General features: G+C 47.0%; 5 protein-coding genes and 1 pseudogene across 8 annotated transcripts in view; 3 read left to right on the forward strand and 3 right to left on the reverse strand.

Moving 5' to 3' along the window:
- On the forward strand, positions 1–3,011 carry LOC124415014 (arrestin domain-containing protein 2). Of its 3 annotated transcripts, none has more exons than XM_046896243.1 (7): positions 1–19; positions 463–672; positions 1,327–1,451; positions 1,532–1,749; positions 1,847–2,020; positions 2,106–2,327; positions 2,407–3,011. In XM_046896243.1, the coding sequence occupies exons 2-7, from the start codon at positions 560–562 to the stop codon at positions 2,596–2,598; spliced, it is 1,044 nt and encodes a 347-aa protein (XP_046752199.1). In that variant the 5' UTR covers positions 1–19; positions 463–559; the 3' UTR covers positions 2,599–3,011. The 3 variants fall into 3 exon arrangements, with proteins under 3 accessions (XP_046752199.1, XP_046752198.1, XP_046752200.1); XM_046896242.1 differs by lacking the exon at positions 1–19 and adding an exon at positions 314–339; XM_046896244.1 differs by lacking the exon at positions 1–19 and having other exon boundaries at positions 368–672; positions 1,874–2,020.
- LOC124415018 (UPF0235 protein C15orf40 homolog) overlaps positions 2,705–19,964 on the reverse strand; it is a 21,694-nt gene continuing 4,434 nt past the window's right edge. Inside the window, exons 2-5 of one of the 2 annotated variants that reach the window (XM_046896250.1) lie at positions 4,075–4,243; positions 3,512–3,605; positions 3,308–3,435; positions 2,705–3,108 (exon numbers count right to left, since the gene is read on the reverse strand). In XM_046896250.1, coding sequence (XP_046752206.1) covers positions 3,013–3,108; positions 3,308–3,435; positions 3,512–3,605; positions 4,075–4,218 — 462 coding nt within the window. In that variant the 5' untranslated portion in view covers positions 4,219–4,243 and the 3' untranslated portion in view covers positions 2,705–3,012. Of the gene's footprint in view, positions 3,109–3,307; positions 3,436–3,511; positions 3,606–4,074; positions 4,328–19,964 lie in introns of those variants that run through there. The other variant, XM_046896249.1, reaches the window with a different exon arrangement.
- LOC124415017 (coiled-coil domain-containing protein 124) lies at positions 3,880–5,676 on the forward strand. Its single transcript, XM_046896247.1, has 4 exons — positions 3,880–4,055; positions 4,500–4,687; positions 4,801–5,075; positions 5,300–5,676. Exons 2-4 carry the CDS (start codon positions 4,529–4,531, stop codon positions 5,493–5,495), a joined length of 630 nt encoding a protein of 209 aa, XP_046752203.1. The 5' UTR covers positions 3,880–4,055; positions 4,500–4,528; the 3' UTR covers positions 5,496–5,676.
- On the reverse strand, positions 5,691–8,919 carry LOC124415012. Its single transcript, XM_046896240.1, has 3 exons — positions 7,020–8,919; positions 6,557–6,938; positions 5,691–6,178 (listed from the first exon to the last, which is right to left on the reverse strand). Exons 1-3 carry the CDS (start codon positions 8,651–8,653, stop codon positions 6,053–6,055), a joined length of 2,142 nt encoding a protein of 713 aa, XP_046752196.1. The 5' UTR covers positions 8,654–8,919; the 3' UTR covers positions 5,691–6,052.
- LOC124414503 lies at positions 10,399–12,292 on the forward strand (annotated as a pseudogene).
- Positions 12,353–13,827, reverse strand: LOC124415013 (gustatory and odorant receptor 21a-like). The gene is made up of 5 exons (XM_046896241.1): positions 13,621–13,827; positions 13,166–13,543; positions 12,933–13,104; positions 12,702–12,832; positions 12,353–12,598 (listed from the first exon to the last, which is right to left on the reverse strand). Exons 1-5 carry the CDS (start codon positions 13,825–13,827, stop codon positions 12,389–12,391), a joined length of 1,098 nt encoding a protein of 365 aa, XP_046752197.1. The 3' UTR covers positions 12,353–12,388.

Raw genomic sequence — 19,964 nt, forward strand, 5'->3', positions numbered from 1 at the left:
GAACCGGGCACCAATAATGGTAAGGAAGAAGCAAGGTCGCGGGTGTGTTGCAGCTGGTTCCGAGCACCAGAATCGCTGCGACGAGATCGAGGTTGAGGCCTGAAGAATCGGAGTGAAGATCGGTGACATCAACGCCGCGATAATCGAGCAAACTACGCGATCATGTGCCAAAGGAGTTCCAAGTTGATTGGAAAAATCGAGGGCTTCAAGGGTCCCTGAGGCTTATTCTCCGTCGAACGTACCTCGATTGACGTAATTTTGAAAAAAGGAAAAGGAAGATATATCTCTGTGTGCGGAGAGACGTGAAAAGACAATTGCGAGTCGCGGTTCTAACGATCAGTGAAATTTTTACTAGTACTGTACGAGAGCCTGTCTCTGACTTTCGAATAATATAAATAAGAACTCGTTTGTGTGTGTTATGTACATATCCATCTATAGTGTATACACGTAATCGCGTTGCAGCGCTGCTGACGTCCGAATGAGGAGGACGTCACACCTGTTGCTGGACACGGCTGAAGACCATTAAAATTCAGGCGTATAAGAAACAAAATTCGGAATTATGACGCGGAAATTGAGCAAATTTCTTATACTCTTTGACAATACTAATCTCCTATATTTTCCTGGGCATTTTTTATCGGGCAGAGTACTCATTGAACTTGATGACGAGGCCTAGTGAGTTTACCGTTTCTCTATTCATCGATCGAAAGTGAGAGCTGATAACACTGGTCAAGAAAAATTCATCGTCGTAAATATTTTGATTCGATCGGATCTAGTTTTTGTGTTACAGCTACTATACCAGTAAAATTGAATGTTTATTGTCTTGATTCAGGGTGTTTTGTCATTTATTGTAACTAACTGTTATTTACAGTAAATAAGAAAACACCCTGAATCAAAAACGGTAAGTCAAAACGACAAACATTCAATTTTACTGGTATAGTAACTGTAACACAAAAGCTAGACCCGATGGAATCAAAATAAAGATGGTTTTACAACGAGGGTGGTATTTGAAAATTAGTAAGCACCTTTCTTGTTACAAAATTTTGTCGAGCAGTGTACTGTAACACTATATACAACCTGATTTTTGGTCATAAGAACTGCATTTTTGAAAAAACTAAAAAAATCATATCACAATAAAATTGTTCGTATCAAAAATATTCTAATATCAATTATATCATACTAAACCTTGTTCCTAACATAATCAGTTAAAATTTTTCATCTTATATACAAAAAGTGAATTTTTGTTGACCAGTGTATCTAATTGGCCACGAACTAAGTTTACGGAGAAAAGAATTTTTCCCGAAAGCAATCGCTTCTCTATTTCCACAGCGTTTCCGGGCTGCATTTTCACGTCGTTGGCGAGGGAGTCGTCAGGGTTCGAAGTCAGCGCGCCGAGCGGGTCTACGACAAGGAAAACTACATCGATTTCCGCATGAGACTTTTGGGGGAGCCAGGCAAGCACCATTCGGGATGTTACGTCCCTCGAATTTCCGTTAGATTCCAAGGATGCATTAATACTGAGTTCATATTCCAGACGAAGGTCCGTCGCTCCTATCCCCGGGGATCCACAGCTTCCCCTTCAAGCTCGGACTTCCCCTTGGACTGCCCTCGACCTTCCTCGGGAAGCACGGATGGGTCCAGTACTACTGCAAGGCGGCCCTACGCGAGCCAGGGGGCCTGACGCACAAGAACCAGCAGGTCTTCATCGTGATGAACCCGATCGATCTGAACCTGGAGCCACCGATACTGGCGGTAATGATAAACATAGATCGAAATTGATCCGCGCGAGAACGACCCTTGACCTTAACCACGACTCATTTGGCCTTTCGATCTCCTCCCCTCCCCGAAGCTTGATCAAAGATCTTCTCCAATGCAGCAGCCCGCCAAGCTCGAGGTCGAGCACCGAGTCGGCGTCTCCTGCCTCTCGGGGGGCCCCGTTTTCTGCAGGGTCAGCCTCGACCGCGGTGGCTACGTCCCTGGGGAGACAATCGGCATTTCCGCCACGGTCAGCAACCGCAGCAAGGTGAGCGGTGATCGGCGTTTGGAAGGGGAACGAGAAGATCATTGGTGTTCACCGAATCGTATCTTCTTTTTCTTCTTATTCTCAGGTCACCATGAAGTCCACAAAGGCCTCGCTGACCGAGACGATCCAGTACTTGTGCAGAGGAAAGGTCCTGGCCAGCGAGACTCGAGAGCTCGCCAGTGTTTCGAGGGGGAAAATCCGACCTGGGGAGGGCGAGGAGTGGCTCAATGAGCAAATGTACGTCCCTCCGCTGCCGCCGACGAACCTGCGAGGGTGTCACCTGATAAACATACTCTACCACGTATACGTGAGAAATTATTTTCCTCTATTTGCGAGGGTCCGTTCTCCGCGCGAGTCTAACGCTTCGTTATTCTCTTCTCCTGCAGTTCGTCATCACTCCGAAGAGCCTTGACAAGGAGATCAAGCTGCAGATACCGATCGTCCTCGCCACTTATCCCCTCAGACCGGAAGGAGCGCCGGCCGGAACCGCGCCCTCGAAAAGGGGGGCCCATTACCCGTCTACTTTGCCGATATTCAGGCCCTGGCTGGACGACAAGGCGTTTGATGTACAGGAGTAGATTATCGTCGATTAGTAATCGATGCACAGCTCTGTGCGATTGGATATTTTTTTAACACCGTCTAAAGCGCCATATTAATTTTATAACAGTATCCTAATTTTTTTTAAGCCACGCGCACTGGAATCTAATAACGAAACTATGAGAGTTATACCATGTTTTAGACGTCAGTTCCGCGCGTATTTACAACGACGGTTAATTATAATGATTGTATTTAATATATGTAATTTAATGTAGTTTATATACATACTGATATAAATATATTTGCGTATGTGTGCATGACTTGTATGCTTTTATGTTTGTGTACCAGTGTGCTTGTTGTTTCATCTCGCCATTTAACAGAGATCGTTGATAATCCTAAAAATTGTATGTTAAAACGAATTTTTACCCGAAATACATACGTACAACTAACCGAAGTCAACCGCTCGTCCGCATTTCCTCTCGAAGCTTTTCTAGAACCTTTTCCACAGTTTGATTAGACACGATTACGGTCTTCTGACGACTTTTCGAACCCTGCGGATTGAGTCGATGTCAAGAAATGGATTTTTTGTCAATTGAGTGTGCATAAACCGATAAGTATTTCCTAATCAGGGTCTCATTTGATTTCAGAAATCTTTCTTGTTAACGTTACTCGAAAAAACTGTATCATTCATTTTTTCTTCTTTTTTCTTTTTAACGAATATTTAAATTGCTCGAATCTTATCATACACACCCTGTCCAAAGACACGTCCGACTTCCTCACTCCCAATACTGATGTCAAATATTTCACCAGCTCTGTATTTGCTTCGCCATCGACTGGAGGTGCGGATATCGCGACTCCGACACTATCTTCAGAAATGTCTGTAGAGAAAACAAACAGAAAAATGAAATTTTAGCAAACCAGAGTGAAGGAAAACGCCGAAAACAGCGATCATACCTGTTACATTGTTGTGCTTGGCTCCCGGCTTGGCTTGAATTTTGATCAACACGTTGCCGCTTTTGTCCAAAGTAACTGGACAGGAAAGGCGAGGCTGAAAGACGTGCAGAAAAACTAAAATTAAACAAATGGTCATCTTAGTATGGAAAATTGGATGTTTGTATTAATTTTTAATCACTAATTCGACATAATCTTCGCATCTGATACATTGTAGGTTAGATGTAACCGATTGTTCGAATTTCTTATCCCTTTTTGTCGGTCCTTTTTTGAACCACGTATTACCATCTTCATCGACTAAATATATCTATACGGTGACTCTGGTATTCCATAGTAAATTTTCGCCCAGCGGTTGCCTAGTCTGTGTTCAGCATTGTTATCGAACGGCTGAAGCGAGCAGCTGAGCAACACCAGAGCCACGCGCTCTGCTCCGAAATGTTGTATTCGTTCGACAGATGATCGTGTAAAGAGAGGAAATCGGTAGAAGACGGAAGGAGGATCTTTCGAGGAAGGGAGAAAATTTTTACCGCTTTTCAAAGATACTCAGGTGAGTAAGGAATACTTGCCTCGATACTTTCGCCCGCTTTCACCTTCCCACTAGCCTTCTTCGACGACCCTTTCTTCGACATTTTTCGCGACGAGATGCTGCTCGTTTTTTTCACTGCGCCTAATTTTACCTCACACAATTTTATCACCACGTGTCTCAACATCGGCGGCTTCTCTCATCTTTTTTTTAATCGCATCTCTGTACCATGGACTGATTTTAGCCCGTTCTGTCAGACTCTCTAGCCCTAGCCTATATGCTCAATTATCGACTGAGCTGCTCTGCACAGTGTGCTACGTTTCGGGCAGAGGGGTGAAGGGAGTGAGCTCAGGAATGCCAACGTAGAAAGTTAGAAATTCCCACAAGCCCAACGATTTGAAATGGAAAAAAGGAGATTTTATGGCAATTTTGAATTTTTATTCAAGTCCTATCAAAATTTTATCGTAGGTCTGTTTGTTCCTGAAACGGTGATCAAGATGCCGAAAAAGTTCGTCGGGGAGAACAGCAAGGCTGTGGCAGCTAGGGCGCGAAAAGCGGCAGTAAAGGAAGCCGAGACCTCGAAGAAGGTCCAGGAGGCCGAAGACAAGGCGTGGCAGGACGACGATAAGCAGTTACAAAAGAAGAAGCAGAAACAGGTTGAGAAATATAATAGATCAAGGAGAATAACTTAATAAGATAAACAAGAAATTGAAGTATGAGGTGGTATCAGAATCGAAATTTATAGCAAACTGAATTATACGTTTTGCAGGAAGAAATGGAAAAGAAGCGACTGCAGCAGTTGGAGAAAAAAGCCGAGGCGAAGGCGCTCCTCGAAAAGGAAATGTCCAGTATTAAGGTGGGCGGAAAACAGCCGGCGGCGAAGTTGACGCGGGCGGAAATTCAGGCGGAAACTGAGAGGCGGAATCAGGTCGCCCAGAAGAAGAAGACGGAAGATGAGGAGAGACCGATAGAGGAAAACATCAACCGAATCGTTCTCGAGGGCGAAACGGCCCACGGAATAGACGAGGCGCTATCGGTTCTCAGGTAAGAATTACGCGACATTAGGATAGGTCATTTTATAAAAAAAATTTTTTAACGTGCCACTCGAAACATTTGTGACAAATATTTCAAAAAATTGTCGTAAAGAAACCTGGAGGAGGAAAAATTTTCCGAGTATCACATTAAAAAAGAAAATAGTTAACAAATAAAACACCCTAAGACGACATATTTATACCTGCAATTTGATCATGTTCATGACTGGTTTACAGCACGAAAGAATCCGAGGTCGATCGGCACCCTGAGAAACGGCTGAAGGCTGCCTACACTGCGTTCGAGGAGCGAATGATGCCGCTGATCAAAGAGCAGAATCCGACGCTACGGCTCAGTCAGCTCAAGCAAATATTGAGAAAGGAATGGATGAAGTCCCCGGACAACCCGCTCAACCAGAGACTCCATAATCGCTGAGTCGAAAGTATTGTAGCTGGTAACATGGATTGGCGAGGTGTCACGTTTGACCTCATATGGCGCGATGTACCTGCACGTCGATATGCACAATTGTCGCTAATAAATGAGAAATGTGTGAAACAAACAACAGAAGCAGAGAGACGTTCTTGTTGTGTGAATCGAGTAATAAATTATGCTTTTTGGAAAAAAAAATATCATCGAATTATACTACAGTTACAAAATACACTTGAATTACATATTATACACGTATATAACATATCGTAGAAATGATCTTTGGTACATGACTCGTTACATAGTGCAGTAGCAGGTATAGCCTCTGATAAAGCAATTTTTATCAACAATATACTATATAACAACGAAAACGACAATAACAATAACGCTTGAAAGACGTTTTTCGACCTTCTACACCGATCGTCAAGTCACTTTTTCTTTACAATTAAATTTACTCAGGTATATATTCGCCTAGCTTTGGTTCGCCAGAGGCTGGACGCAGACTTTACGGTTTCACTATCATACACTTGGTTCTCGTAAAAAAAATAACTCCCAAATACTTGTCTCTACCACTTCTTGTTCTTCCACAAGTCTATGAAACAGTGTATCATGTGGTTCAGCTGTTCAGGACAATCCGTCATCGGGTTGTGACCGGCTGATGGAAGGGCTTCCAAAAACGCTTTCACCATCGTCTGAAACCAAAGAATTTGTTTAAATCATTCTCCAACTCTGAATGAGATTGCTGCCATATTGCACGCTCTTTAGAGTCTTAATTCACAGCCATTATACTTTTAAGGAATTCTGTAGCATAAGGAACCTTGTCCCAAATCCAATGGGATTTGGTCCCCATTTGTACAATATTCTAATACATACTAATGGGTAGTGTATGAAGTGTATATTAATAATATAAGGGTTCCCAACTCTTGCAGTGTACGCATGGAACCTTAATATGAAACTTGTAGTCACACTGCAACATATTATACCTGGCCAGTACCATACATTGCTGTATAAACCATTTGTGTACATAAGGGTCTCATTTTGGGACAAGGTTCTTTCGCATTTCAACTCACCCTTTCCATCTGACACTCCTGAACAAGTGACACCTCGTTGTCCCTAAGTCCATGAACGAGTAGAGTCGGAGTGCAAATCCTTCTGTAGAGCGTGTACTCGCCTTCAGGCCAGACCATGCCGTCGAGGACGTATTTCATGTGGGAAGGTCGCTGTTCCGGGGGTTCGGAACCACAGTAGGGGTGTTGGCGTCCTCTGGGTGAGTACATGACTTCTCGGCGAAGACCGCAGACCAGAAGAGGAGCCACCATTGCTCTTAAGCAGCAGTGAGCAGCTCCCTCAGCACTGGGTCGTGCCAGGGGCGTCGGACCACCGCCGGATATCAGGACCAGCTGATGAATATTGCTTTCAAACTTGCAGGCCAACGCGGCGGCGAAACTACACCTGAAAATTGGAACGATGCAAGAGTTGATAAACTTTTTAAAACTTATTGTTAGATGGAAATACGAGGAGAGAACCACTCACCCGTAGTTGTGTGCCACTATGACGCACTTCTGTCCAGGCCTGAAAGCATAATGATGAAGAAGAACGACGAGGTCCTTCAGGAGCTTTTCGAAGTGGTAATCGCTGGCGCGATCAGGGGCGGAACTGAGTCCATGGCCGAGCATATCGGGGGCGATGCAGGGGTAGCCGAGACTAGAGAAGTACTCGAGTTGGAGTTCGAAGACGTCGGCGCTGGAGCCGAAGCCATGGAGGAAGACGATCGTGGGTTTCCTGTTCTTGCGGAAGAGCACGATGTCGCGGGGGCTCTCCGGGATCACGGAACAGGAGTCGTCCAGCTCAGACCCGTTCGATTCCTTGTCCTCCTGCAGCCTCCCGAACGAGTCAGCGCGTTCTCTGGTCTGGGCGACCAGCGACGACCTGATCGAGTCAGCCCTTCGTCGAAGCTGAACTTCCTCGTTAATTGGTTTCTTGCTGAACTCCAAGCGCAGCTTTTCGAAGCTTGGATCAGTTTGAACCTCGTCGAGAGGCTCGGGGGGATCAGAATCGCTGGTATTCGTATCAGGAGGTGATTCGACTTCCCTTTTAGGCTCCGTTGCTTTCTCGGTTGGCTCGTCGTCACCCGTGCTCTTTGCCTCCGGAACCTGAAAGTCCTCCCAGCTTTTGCGAAGGTGCGTTCGACCGAGTTTTGCGTCTATGATCTCCATCAACGATTCCTCCAGGCTGGGCTCCTGGTCGGGCTGAAACTCGACCGTCTCGACGCTGTTTATTCCGGAGTCGACGCAGTCCAGCTGCTCCAGGGTACAGCGGGCCAAGTTCTTGCCCACTGGTCTGTTGAGGTAAAACTCAAGCGCGTCAGGATCGCTCGAGGAGCCCAAGAACGCGGGATTCTCGTATCCAGTAGGCGTCGTCTCCTCCTTTCCAACGCTCCCGTTTCGTTCCAATAACTTCTCGTCGGCGTGAAAAGCGAAATTTAAATTACCGAACGGCTCGGCACCGTTATCGTCGGATTTGCGTTCATCGGGGCCGACGGACACGCTTTCATCGACGCCTCCTTCCCGGCATCCAAGTTTCTCAACGTCCGCGGCGAACTTGACCGAGTCGGTGAGTATTTCTTGTAGAAGATCGTTTATGTACCTTTCCAGGTCCTGGATGATCTTTGTCTTGACAATCTTCTCCTCCGCAATAGTCGCCCGTTTCGTTGGTTGGCTGGTAACGGGGATCAGCCCGTCAAGGTTGATCGCTACGCTCCTTTCGATCTCCGCGATGTCCTGCCCGGTCTTCTCAGCCTCGCAAAGACTCGTCCGAATCCTATTAATCTCCTTCGAAATGATCTCTTCTTCCGTCGAGCTCAGCCTGGCCGACTGCCGGAAGGAGCACCTGCAGTTCCCGGATGGATGAGGCCGCCTCGACCACCGCGAGAAGAAGTTGTCATTTACGGATTCAGGCCGGTCATTGTTGGCCTCGTAGAACCACCGGCCCTTCAGCGCGGGTCTTAGGACCCTTAGAGTCCGGCGCTGTCCGACGATGAAGAAGTCACAGTGCGGCAGTTCAACCTTGGCTGGATCAACGCGACTGTGATTCCTGACGCAGGCCAGACACCTTCGGTACCAAGCTGGGCCATCGGACCCAGGAGAAGAGGTCGCGGCTTCCTGCATGACGGGATCTCTCTCTACGGTGTGCCTACGACTTTCTGTCCACCGTTGCTGACCGAGGCATGCTCCCAAGGAGCGCGACGCGATCGCGAAACGAGTTGGGCGGAGGCTCGGAGCGAATTGGTGATCGTTTACGTCCCGATCGGCACCACCACGCGGCGAGTAAAGATTGTGAGGAGAGTTGCGTGCAGCCAGCTGGGTACACAGCGATCAGTTATAAGTTTGCCAGCGCGCAGCTGGAGGTGACGCAAACCCGCTGCTTGGCTGCTGGGCGGCGTCGCGGCGTCGTTGCTTGAGCGAGTCGACTTTCTTGGTAGTAGGTGTACCCGAGACAGACAATCGCGGTGTTTTCCTCAATCCTCGCGCGAGGAGTCTAAGCTGGCCGCGGTTGTCCCGGTGGCGATCCTCGCCCGACTGCGTGGCTCGCTGTCTTCACCGCGTTTCGTCAGGGCGGTAACGAGGAAAAATTGGGCACGATTGACACTGGCGTTTAGGTCACGGCGGCCATGGCGTAGTGGCCGTAAGCTCGGGCACGGCACCGCAGACCATAGCGCGGGCTGCGTCTCAATACTGAACGCAGTGCGCCGAGGGCCCCGCTGCCTGGGTCCCGTTACTCGCGGCCATTCGCTATACTCCAACCGTTCTAACACCACCACCACCACCAACACCAACACCACCATCACACAGAGAAATTCTTACACTCCCGCCAACCGGGGCCCCGGCTGTCCTTCCGACCATCCGCGCGGCAGGTTGCTCCAAAAATAATCGCCCGCCTCTCGCACCCCGCCGGGCCAGTGTAAACAGACTGTGAGCTATCTGGAATTCGCTGCTTTATCTCAGTTCACACCGAGCCAGATAGCCGTGGCGACCCCGCAGTCTGCAGATGTTGCGCAACCTGCATGTGTGCTCGCTTTTCAGCTAATTACACTCTGCACCGAGCCTGAATCGCATGTGTCGTATACCTGTTACGCTCGTCGGACCGCCACGTCGTTACACCTCATTGCCTGTATAACCGCCGACGCCACCGAGCTCTCGAAGGCCTAACCCGTTAGCCGCCTAATAAGCGGGCAAGCACATTAATTCGAACGATATTATGCCACGATGCACCGACGAGGGGGACGTGGACGAATTTCCTAATCGCTTCCGAGTCCTCGATAAGCCACGACCGTAATCCATCCTTCTTCTGGGCCCCTTCCTCCTTTTCCGATATACCGAACCTGCACGTATCGCAGTTATAAACGTTACTTGCACCTACCAACGGCACGCGTGACGATTCACGTTGGCTCTCATAACAATGGAGGGGAAATATATGGGCCACTGTTTCTGATACGGTGAATATTAAATTGCCTCACCTTCCCCCTCGCCGACGCCCCAGCTCTGACCTCGATTCAAGAAAAATTAGGCAAAACAATAACGGGCCTTCACCGTGGAAAATTTAGTCCTTAGAGTTCCCGAGTGAGTTTGAATCGTTGTAAAGTCTTCTAAAGAAGTTCCGTAGAGCTCAAGGAGAATTCGAACTCAGACGGTAAGACACGAAGGACAGACTCATCCGTTCGAGAAACTTTCTGGTTTATTCCTTCGTGACTCATAATCAGATTTGCGGAACGATCGCTTCCGCCCACTTTTCAATTCCGAATTCGAGGTAAGGAAGAGAAGCGTAGGTATAGAACCGTTAGCGTTGCTCGTTTAAATAGCGCGCCAACCCCGAGGTGAGAGAACTAATTGTCAGTGAATTCCTCGGGGTTATCATGAGTGATCGCGAGGAAAGTACATATAGACACACATTCGCGAGTTCGCGATGCGCGGAGGACTTTGTTATCAGATTGCCGCATATATCAGTTAAAGCGCCTGAGCAGCGTCGTTATCCCGGGACGAAGTTCAAACATACGCGTCCCGGATTAAACATCCTGCAGGCTAAAAGAATCGTCGTAAAGTTACAAGCAATTATTCACGCGTGTCGAGCCTCGCCGCGTTTATACACGGTGTGGGAGGAGGGAGTGCATCGCCCTATCTTGTCGAGAGACGGTGAAAAAAAGGTGTTGCGCAAACCGACTACTATCTGTTTGCCAACCGTTTCTTTTGTATATAAAAGGGCATCACGAGGCCCGGGATAAGAAACTCGCGGGTCGCTCAACCTCCTACAACCCAACGATGCGCCTCGCGGTTACCAAAGCCTCGATTGCGATCCTCGCAATACTCGCGAGTGTTTCAGCCCTTCAATCGAACTCCACCCTCAACGAACTCCAAGATGACGTCGAGGAGATCAAGCCACCTGGACATGACTATGGCTCATCCACCCTGAAGACCGAGGGATCCTTCTGCCATCACAAAGATTACAGGTCGTACATCAAGTGCCTGCTGAGGCATAGGAGGTACGAGTCACCGCAGGCCACTGGTAAGTATCTGTCTATACCATTATGTATTCCGTACATGTTGAAACGTTGATGTCACAGTCAACTTCGCGTCAGTAAGTGATTTGTATACAGTGTAGTTTCACCATCTTAAATTCTCGGAGGATTCATATCCTCGGTAACAATGGCGAAAACTGAGCGATCTAATGCTTTGGAATAGTTGAAATTTTGTACCCAGGTAGAACGCTGCCGGTCCAAGGTTCTGCTGGCAACGGATGCATGGAGGAGTGTGAACGTGAGCCGTGCCGTCGTCAGGACGTTGGTTCCTGTTCCGAGATCTGCTACGATCGGTGTCTGAGAAAGACGAAAGAGATCCACCACAGGATCACGGAATACGAGAGCACCTGCGAAGAGGGAGACAAATGCGAGGGAGGAAAGTCCGAACACCATCAAGGAGTGAATCCGATCGCCAATCTGACGACCAGCATCGACATTCGCAATTACATCAACAACACGAACATGATAGTCAACAACCCCTCGCTTGATTCGGACGCTACTCATCGTGCGAAAAAACCACAAGACACAAACCAAAACGCCACCTGTGAGCCTGGAAGACCTGGGTGCTCGGACACTGGGAGTGACATCGAGTCAGGTAAGAACAGCCAGATGATCGGTTTCTTTCTCTTGCTGCCTGTCTGCTGATCCGTGGCCTGATATTTCGCCTTTGATTTTCAGGCGAACACCCTCGACACTCTGGAAACCCTGGACACCCTGGACTGGATTCTCCACGCGGAATAGCGCCAGGATTTCAACCTTGGTACCCTGCACCAGGTACTCCAAGCCTTGCTCTCGTTCCCCAGATTCAAATGGTGCCGCAGATCACGTTCGGTCTTGGGATCAGTACTGGTTTCGGTTTGGGTTCCGCCCCTGCTGGATGCCCGTACACGAGTATCTGGATGTGCATGCCGAATCAGCAACTACAGCAGGTATTCGAATTAGTGTTATCCAAACATCATCCTCTCTGGCGTGCATTCTGATTACCGGTTATTTTTGTCATTTCACGGCTTTTACAGACTCCCGATTGCTCTGGCTGCGAGCAGCCTTACCCCTATCAACGTGGAAAATGTGATCCTAACTGTCAACGAGCCTGAGGACAAATTCTTAGCTTGTATTCCAGGGATCGTCGGTGTCTTCAGACATGCTGGATTCAGTTTCAATGTTCCATGATTACCTTAAGTCTAATTTTATCCCATTATGTAGGAATAAATAAATTTGACAAGATAAGAACGTAGTAGATAACACATGATACGTTATTAGAATATGGTTTTTTCAAAATTTCAATCATAACAGTATTACAACACCGCTGGAACGCAATAGCGATTTCATCCTATTCAAGACTGCCTCTAAATTGAAACAGGACAACCAAATAGCTGAACATAATTTTTAAACTGACGGTTGTGAGACCTCTGCCCAACTTGACGCACCCAGCTAGTCTGAGCTCTGGTGAAAGAAGGTAAACAGTGTCCATGAGGCGAAAGAACTCGGTTCGTGAAGCCGAGGAGAACCGTAACCTCATGCCGCTTATCTTTGCAGCGACCTGTTGAAGCATCGATTGGTAACTGGCGTCAGATCTTTACCTTAGACCGTCGATCATTCAGCGTCGGTAAGTAAGGAAGGTGGCGTTTAAAAATGACTCTTACCTCTTCACCTCCGGCCAGGGTGATCCTCCTTCCTGCCTCACAGTAGATCTGATTTATAACCAAACAGTAGATCAGTGGGAAAAAAAGTTGGTAAAGTAGAGATGCGGTCAATTCCTTGCTCGAGAGCCCCACTGCAAAGAAAAAAAAAACGATACAATTTTTCAGCAGAATTTATCGTAGCTTCAAAAACTGATCTTCTATTTCGTCCTCCGATTTTTAAAGCATGATTACCAATAGCCGAGTACGCTCCGATGATTGTGTCAATGTAGAGGATGACGTAGGCAATTGTGGTCATCAAATTCATAGATCTGTTCAGGCTCAACGCCAACGAAGTGATCCTCAGGTAAAGGAGCCTGTACCGCATAATAACGGAGGGGTTGGTACCCCCAGTCGAGTGCAGCGTCTACACGAGTTGAAAGATAAGGATTCAAGATAGGGATTCCCAAAAGATTTTCACGGTGTACCTTAGCTAGATTTTTGCAGTAATTTTGGTACGTCAGGGTGAAAAGTTCCGCTTGGATTTGCCACATCGTTGCGACACAGTTGAACGTCAGTATGGGTTTTGCATTTGTGATTGCCTGGATGACCGAATGACGGCCAATGCTTATGACTATCACAGTGACGGGGATCAGCACGAACAATGTCACAATCGGCAGCAGACGGCTGGCAGTTTTCAGTTCGGGAAAAACCAGCGACTTTCCGGCCAAGGCGAGAAACTCCTGTTCGATGACCTTCCACTCGTTCAGGTACCTCGATACGGGTTTGCTGGAGAATAAGCCGATTATCGGCAGCACAAAGTTCGGCCAAGTAAGGGCGAGAGTGAAGAAGCTGTCGAGCCCAAGCTGGAAGAATGTCGATTGCTGAATATTAAGAAAAGACCGAAATGTAATTATGATGCAGGAAAATTGATCCTCAATACGTCGAATCCGGACTCCACAAGTTCCCTTATCTTCGGCGTGATCGAAACGGCGGCGACGACGTCAGTCGCCAAGTGAAAGAGGATCGCGTAAATCGTCTCGACGGAGAACCAGGAGAAGACGTAGCTGTCGCGTTTGACGGTGATGAAGAAGGTCCCCGATACCCTAAGTGCCAGGATCACGGGACCATTAATGGTCCTGAAGTCCATCCTGGTGACACCGTTGCCGAGTGGCTGCAGGCCTCGAATTCTCGTTATAAACTGCCTAATGGATAGCGACGGTTACAGTTTGATAAATTTCGGTAATGGTCAGAAGTGACAGCGGCGATACAATTGGCAGGCGTATGGATGGTCTAATCGTGCTGTTAGAAGCACGAAAATGGGAATTTAACAATCGCCGCGCTTCGTAAGGCCCTTTATTGGATATTAAACGTCATTAAATACTCGAGCTGGTTTTGAATAAAATAAACACACGGGAAAAAATCGAGCAACGATCATCCTGCGACGAGAAATTGATACACCGAGTTGTAGCATGGAGGAGATCGAAAGTCGTCTTTGATGATGATGAAGCCTGCAACTTGTTCCTGAAGACACGGGGGAAAGAGTGAATTAAACTAAATTGACTTCTCGAATCCAGTACACCTACGTTTATACACGCGCGCATCTACCGGTCGTTCCGGGCTGAGCGACGACGACCAGATGATGTGACGCAAGTAAGTTCATCGATCTCTCTGGCCGGGCAGTTGTGCCCGGTACAGATCACGATCTTCGATCCAAGCTGATTTGAGGGACCGACACACGAGCCAAGGGCGTCATCTCGTCTGGGATGGGAGAAACATCATGATCGCGTGCCTTCGAACAACGACCCAGATTTTTACCGCAGATCTTTCTCCCGTTTCTTTATTCCCCTCTTCTCGCCACATTATTCGCATCAAGCGTATCGAAACTGCACGAGGACAAACCACGCGATCTGGTGAATAAAACCTCTTGGTTTCTGTTCTCGGACTTTCGAGTTCCTTGAAGACAGTTCATACTTTGTACTTCGTTCATGCGACATAAGTGCGCTACCATATACGCACCTTTTCGTGGTTTGGGTCCGTTGCACTTCACTGCACATCTGAGACCTTCAATTCTGGTTTATAATTAGCTCGTTTCCCGTCAAACGGCCGGAAGTGAAATGCCGAATGGTGCTTTGAGAGCGTATACAAGTAAGTCGACAAGTGAATTTCTGTCTCTGGAAGAGGGAAAGAGAAAAAACCATTCTCAGACGCTTTCGACTATTATCAGTAGGTACTTGAGAACGAAATAATTTGCAGCTAATGCGAAGTCGTGAGGATAAAAAGCGTAACGACGACAACGTCTACGGGCAATTTGATGTGTGAAAATCAGCAATTACTGCAATCAGGACGACACGCGGCTCCGTGGCGTGCCCAGGCCTAATTAAACTCGTATCGAAGCTTACAGCCAGACGTGGAATCGGGCCGAGACCGAGGGTTTTCGCTTTCCTGGGGGGTCCAGGGGCGAACAGGTGTCCTGGATAATCGCGTGCCCCAATTCCTCTGGATGTAGCAGCAGCAGCAGCAGCACCCCGATGCAGACGAGAAAGCGAAAGCGGTCGGTTCGAGTCGAGTCGCCGATAATTCTCGTCCTCCTCTTCCTCCTTCTCCTCTTCTCGGCGTGGGAACCCCGTCGACGTATTCGAAGGCTTGTTTAGCCCGCTCCTACATGCAGAGACCCTCTGCCCACAGACTCTGTGTATAACTAATATCGCCCTGCGTTGTGTGTAAATCCTCGCCCACGCGCGGAGAACGAGCGATATCGTAACACGCCGTAATGTCCCGGCTATTAAACTTGAATTCAAATCCATTTGCTTCGAGGTCCTATTTCCGGGAAGGTTTCTATTATATTTACCAAACTTTAAAGTGAAATATAAACTGCCCGGAGTGTTTACCTCGGCTCTTAATTCCAAATGTCACGCTAATCGGCGCCCAATGTATGTATAGGTATAAACTCTTGTACAACCTGTAATTACCACCTCAACGAGCTTATCGTTATCAGAGGTTGTACATCGGGTGACTTTGGTAAACCCGATTGTCGTTATTTTTTCACGCGAATTTGCTTTGGTAAAGAGAAAAATAACACGAGGAACTAGGCAAACGAAAGTTCAAATTATTGGTTCTTTTCGTTTAAGATTTCACCTGCTTGTTAATCATTCCGAAAATAAATTGGTGCATAAAATGAAATTGATTCAAAGAAGCTTTACGATCTAGAGATTCTTGTCGACATAAATTACTCGAAGTGATTAATTGTAATAGGATCGTAAAACCGAATTATCGACATCAACGTCGTTGATGTGATAGCTGTTCGGATTAATTTCTTTACTTTTTTCCAACTAGCACGTTAAATCTCTCTCTAACATCGGGCATGCGTAGCTCTTGACACAAATCTTGAAATTCGGGAACGGCACGTGAAGCAAGAAACCCGATTTCTTCTATAAGGAGAGGGAAAGTGTATTTGACGTGTAGATCGATCGTCAACTGGACACTGAGTGGTCTGAGTCACCAGAATGTTGCTACCGAAACCCGATAAGTTTCTCAATAGCAATTCTTAGCAGCCAGTGTCCTTTTGATTCTCATTAGAACCCGTGAAGCAATAAATCATTGTTTAACGATTAACATAAACGCTGGAGCCCACAGCAATAGCCATTATGCCAAAAAGCGATCGCTGCCGTTGACGGTGGACGGATAGCTAATCGCGAGGCGAGGAGAGACAGGCAATTGAGTCAAGTGCCATACCTACTCGACTGTACGCAAGCGATAATAAACTATCGCGCCCAGATCCGCCGCCCACGTTCGAATCAGGAGCTGCCCGGGAGTCGGGAGGAGAAATGAAATTCCAAAAAAGGCATGGCACTACACTCGTGATCGGCGTCCTTGGGCCCCGAAGAAGCCAGGGATCAGCGTCGCCTCGGGTTGCAACCGTTTCCGTATTAGGCACACATCGCCGGGTCAAAACGAGCCGCAGCTGATATCAGGGTGCAGCCCTAATTCCCCGCCGGATATTAAACTCTCCCGCGTCACCGGGCAAAGTCGACCTCCCGTGGGATCAGAGCAACCCTTACGGCATGTGGCACGCGCCCGATACTCGCCCCCGAAACCCCTGGTGTCGAAAAATGATGAGGGCTTGTCCGTCCGGCGGAAGGCAGTCGGACCCGATCCAACCTTCGATCCTCGTCCTTACCGTGCACCGGGTCTCCTCGCCTGTGAAACACGACGCGGGGTTTCACCTCCTTGAAGATTCCCGGGGGGCATGAAAATCACGGGGGGTGACGTGTAACAATCCTTGAATTCGATTCTTTTCTTCCAGCTGCGCGATGTTATGGTGACGAATCGATGATCACGGACGAAGAAGGCAGCTAACTAAGAAGTTCGAGTGAATAAGGAAGGAAGGAAGGAAGGACTTCGAGGGTTTGGCGATCGTTAGACGATCCAGGAAGATATGGGATCGTTCGTTGAGAGTCTTTAGCGCTTTGACTGGCTATTCATACGGTCTGTAGCGTTGACTGCCCCCCTCCCCTGCAATCAGACGTTGAAAATCTTCCGAAAAAGACCCGCGGCTAACAGATCCTGTCACAGATACATCGGCGACGAGGAGAGAGAGGCGTGAAGTTGAAATACGCACACGTACAAGCTTCTGCATAATAGATTGTTAGCTTGGACACGAGGAGTCGAGGAGCTCGACTCCATGGCCCCGTTGACCGTAAACCGCATGCATCGACCGTTGCACGAAGGAGAGGAAAAAGTGTAATGACAATGCGCGAGTAAATATGGGTAATTCCGACTTGGAACCTGGCTTCTGAGGGCCACCCATATGGCGTTGACGTCTTCAAAGGGCGACGTAACGCTTCGGTGGAGGTTCTTCTGGCGAAAATTTGAATTGGCGACGCAACAGATGCCGGAATTTCGATTTGAGGGGTTTACAAGCAGTCTGGAGGCCGAAGGAAAGCGATTTTTCAAGGACTTTCCATCAACAGATATTTCAATTAGTTTACATAAAAATTTATATACATGTTGGAGTAACATTGAACTTTGTTTTGATAATTTTTTGAGGAAGTTAATAAAAAATCGATTTTTGAAAAATCCAGACTGCGTTTATATGACCTCTTGATTAGAAACAAAAACGAGCCGACGAGCGAACAGCGATAGGTCAAGTTTTTGCGGTCAAGATCGATCGATTCTAATAACACCTCGGGGAATAGATACATTGCGAAGCAATTAGCGAAGGTTGATAGTCTATGATCCGGCTTTAATTACGTCCGAGAGATCGAAGTGGATGTATACACAGTTATACACACGATCCATCTCTGATTGATCGACGCGCCTTGATCTGCAGCAATTCCACAGCCTGTCTGCATGGTTTCCTATTATAGAACCGGTGCAGATACAATTTCCAAGACATAAGGAAATCCCGACTGAGAAAATCGGCACCGCCGATCGGTTTTGAATACCGACGATAAGGAGACCGGTCGACAACCTGCAGTCCGTCGACGACGATCGTTCGCATCTGCCAAACGGTTGAAGCCGTCGTTCCGACGGTATTTTTATAATTGGTATACCACACCTCGTTGGGACCCCGAAATTGCCGTTTCGATGCAGCTGGAACTCGGTCTAATAACTCAAAACAACCGTCCCTCCTGCAGGATGACGAGAGCCACCCCGGTCTGATTAATTGCGCGAAGAGCCCTCGCAGGGGTCACCTGCTTGCCCCCGACCACGTTTTCTTCTTTCCGGTTTCCTTTTTTCTCGCTTTTTCTTCCTTTACTTTTTACCGGCTTCAGCCCCGAGGGTGAACCAGGTAATTGGCTCATAGCCATACACGCGCTCCTGTTTTCTCCGTTATAAACTTTCGGACTCTTGGTAATATCCGCAATTTATTTTCCAACGATAACCAAATCCGGGCTGTAGGCGTCAGTCCTGCGGGATTAAATCCAGCGATTTCCTTCCCTTTGTACAGGGATTATCCCATGCGTACCCGAGTACGTTGAATTTTCATAGAACTGTATAATTTCGCAGGTAGTCTTATACCCTCGACGCTGTTCGACTGTGACGATAGAGACTTTCTGCATGCGTACAAGCCTGTTTCCATATGGAAATTTTGACACGAATATTTATAGGTTTGTGCATTTCCACCGTTTACTCATTTACGACGGCTTTAGAAGAAGCCTTCGACGGAAATCCCTACGGGACTGGGATTCGATGCTTATCGATTTCTACAGTCTAGAGGGTGTAAATTAATTAAGTGGTGTGTGTATTTTTTTTTAAATTCGAAGCCCCCCCCCCCCCCCCCCCTCTTTGGTGAGCTTTACCCTAAAATTTTTAAATAATTAAATTTATTCGATACGTTCATGCATTTACATTTAATATTGTCTGTGTCTGGAATTGATTTTGTAATACAAAATGTTATCTGTTATAATTTTAGTTGCCCCCCCTTTAAATGAGATTTGTTGATATTGTGCCGGACTTCTCCCCCCCATTTTGAGCTCACGTAATTAATGGACGCCTTCTTATCGATTTTTGACCACATGTGCAAATACACCGCCATGGACTGAATAAAGCTCTTGTTCCATTTTGTATTTCGAACGAATATCGATTTCTTCTCTGATTTCATTAAATGCAGGCCAAGTTTCTCCCTAATTGAATCAAGCCTGGCACGGATCGGCGCTCTTCTGAGGTGTAAAATCTCTAAAAATGTCTGACTTATTTTATACCAGAGTATACAATATGTGATCAGATACGCAGTAAATAATTCGTAAAAGTTTGAGTGAGAGGCGTTGTAGTATTAAGGATTTCGAGACGGATTTCCCTATGTAAACACAAAATACGTATATCGACAGTACAAATAAAACTACGAAGACGAGTGTTTGACGATGGCTTTGACGAGCTGCGATAGAATAATAATAATAATAGTATACATCGTTGCGATTCCTCTCTAAAATTATGACCAGATGAGCGGTTCGCGATACGATCTGCGTTCTAAAAATTTAGAAAATACGAATATTGTAAGATACATACATACACCTTATAAGTATGCTCGATTATGTTTATTATAGATGTTGACAGAAGATCTGATTTATGGGTCCTATTTCGCAAACCTATATAATACGACATCGTATTGTGTATGATATTGTGACTGGGTAAAAAATCGCATCGAGACGTACGTGACGAGCAAAAATGGAAACTGGTAAATCGACAGATCGTATTCCGCAATCGTAAGAACATCGAAAGATCCATCGCTAAGATTTCTTCGCGATTGCATGCAGCGTAGAATAGCGAAGCTTAAAAAAACCC

The sequence above is a fragment of the Diprion similis genome, chromosome 14, assembly GCF_021155765.1.
Source record: "Diprion similis isolate iyDipSimi1 chromosome 14, iyDipSimi1.1, whole genome shotgun sequence".
NCBI lineage: Eukaryota > Metazoa > Arthropoda > Insecta > Hymenoptera > Diprionidae > Diprion > Diprion similis.

Coding starts and splice junctions, on each gene's coding strand:
- LOC124415014 (XM_046896243.1), top strand. CDS start 560: ATGACGCGGAAATTGAGCAAATTTCTTATACTCTTTGACAATACTAAT. Junction 673..1,326: donor GAACTTGATGACGAGGCCTA/GTGAGTTTACCG, acceptor CTATTTCCACAG/CGTTTCCGGGCTGCATTTTC. Junction 1,452..1,531: donor GAGACTTTTGGGGGAGCCAG/GCAAGCACCATT, acceptor TTCATATTCCAG/ACGAAGGTCCGTCGCTCCTA.
- LOC124415013 (XM_046896241.1), bottom strand. CDS start 13,827: ATGGACTTCAGGACCATTAATGGTCCCGTGATCCTGGCACTTAGGGTA. Junction 13,544..13,620: donor TTGTGGAGTCCGGATTCGAC/GTATTGAGGATC, acceptor ACATTCTTCCAG/CTTGGGCTCGACAGCTTCTT. Junction 12,833..12,932: donor CGGAGCGTACTCGGCTATTG/GTAATCATGCTT, acceptor TTTTCTTTGCAG/TGGGGCTCTCGAGCAAGGAA.
- LOC124415017 (XM_046896247.1), top strand. CDS start 4,529: ATGCCGAAAAAGTTCGTCGGGGAGAACAGCAAGGCTGTGGCAGCTAGG. Junction 4,688..4,800: donor AAAAGAAGAAGCAGAAACAG/GTTGAGAAATAT, acceptor TACGTTTTGCAG/GAAGAAATGGAAAAGAAGCG. Junction 5,076..5,299: donor GAGGCGCTATCGGTTCTCAG/GTAAGAATTACG, acceptor ACTGGTTTACAG/CACGAAAGAATCCGAGGTCG.
- LOC124415012 (XM_046896240.1), bottom strand. CDS start 8,653: ATGCAGGAAGCCGCGACCTCTTCTCCTGGGTCCGATGGCCCAGCTTGG. Junction 6,939..7,019: donor ATAGTGGCACACAACTACGG/GTGAGTGGTTCT, acceptor TCCAATTTTCAG/GTGTAGTTTCGCCGCCGCGT. Junction 6,179..6,556: donor AGGAGTGTCAGATGGAAAGG/GTGAGTTGAAAT, acceptor CTTTGGTTTCAG/ACGATGGTGAAAGCGTTTTT.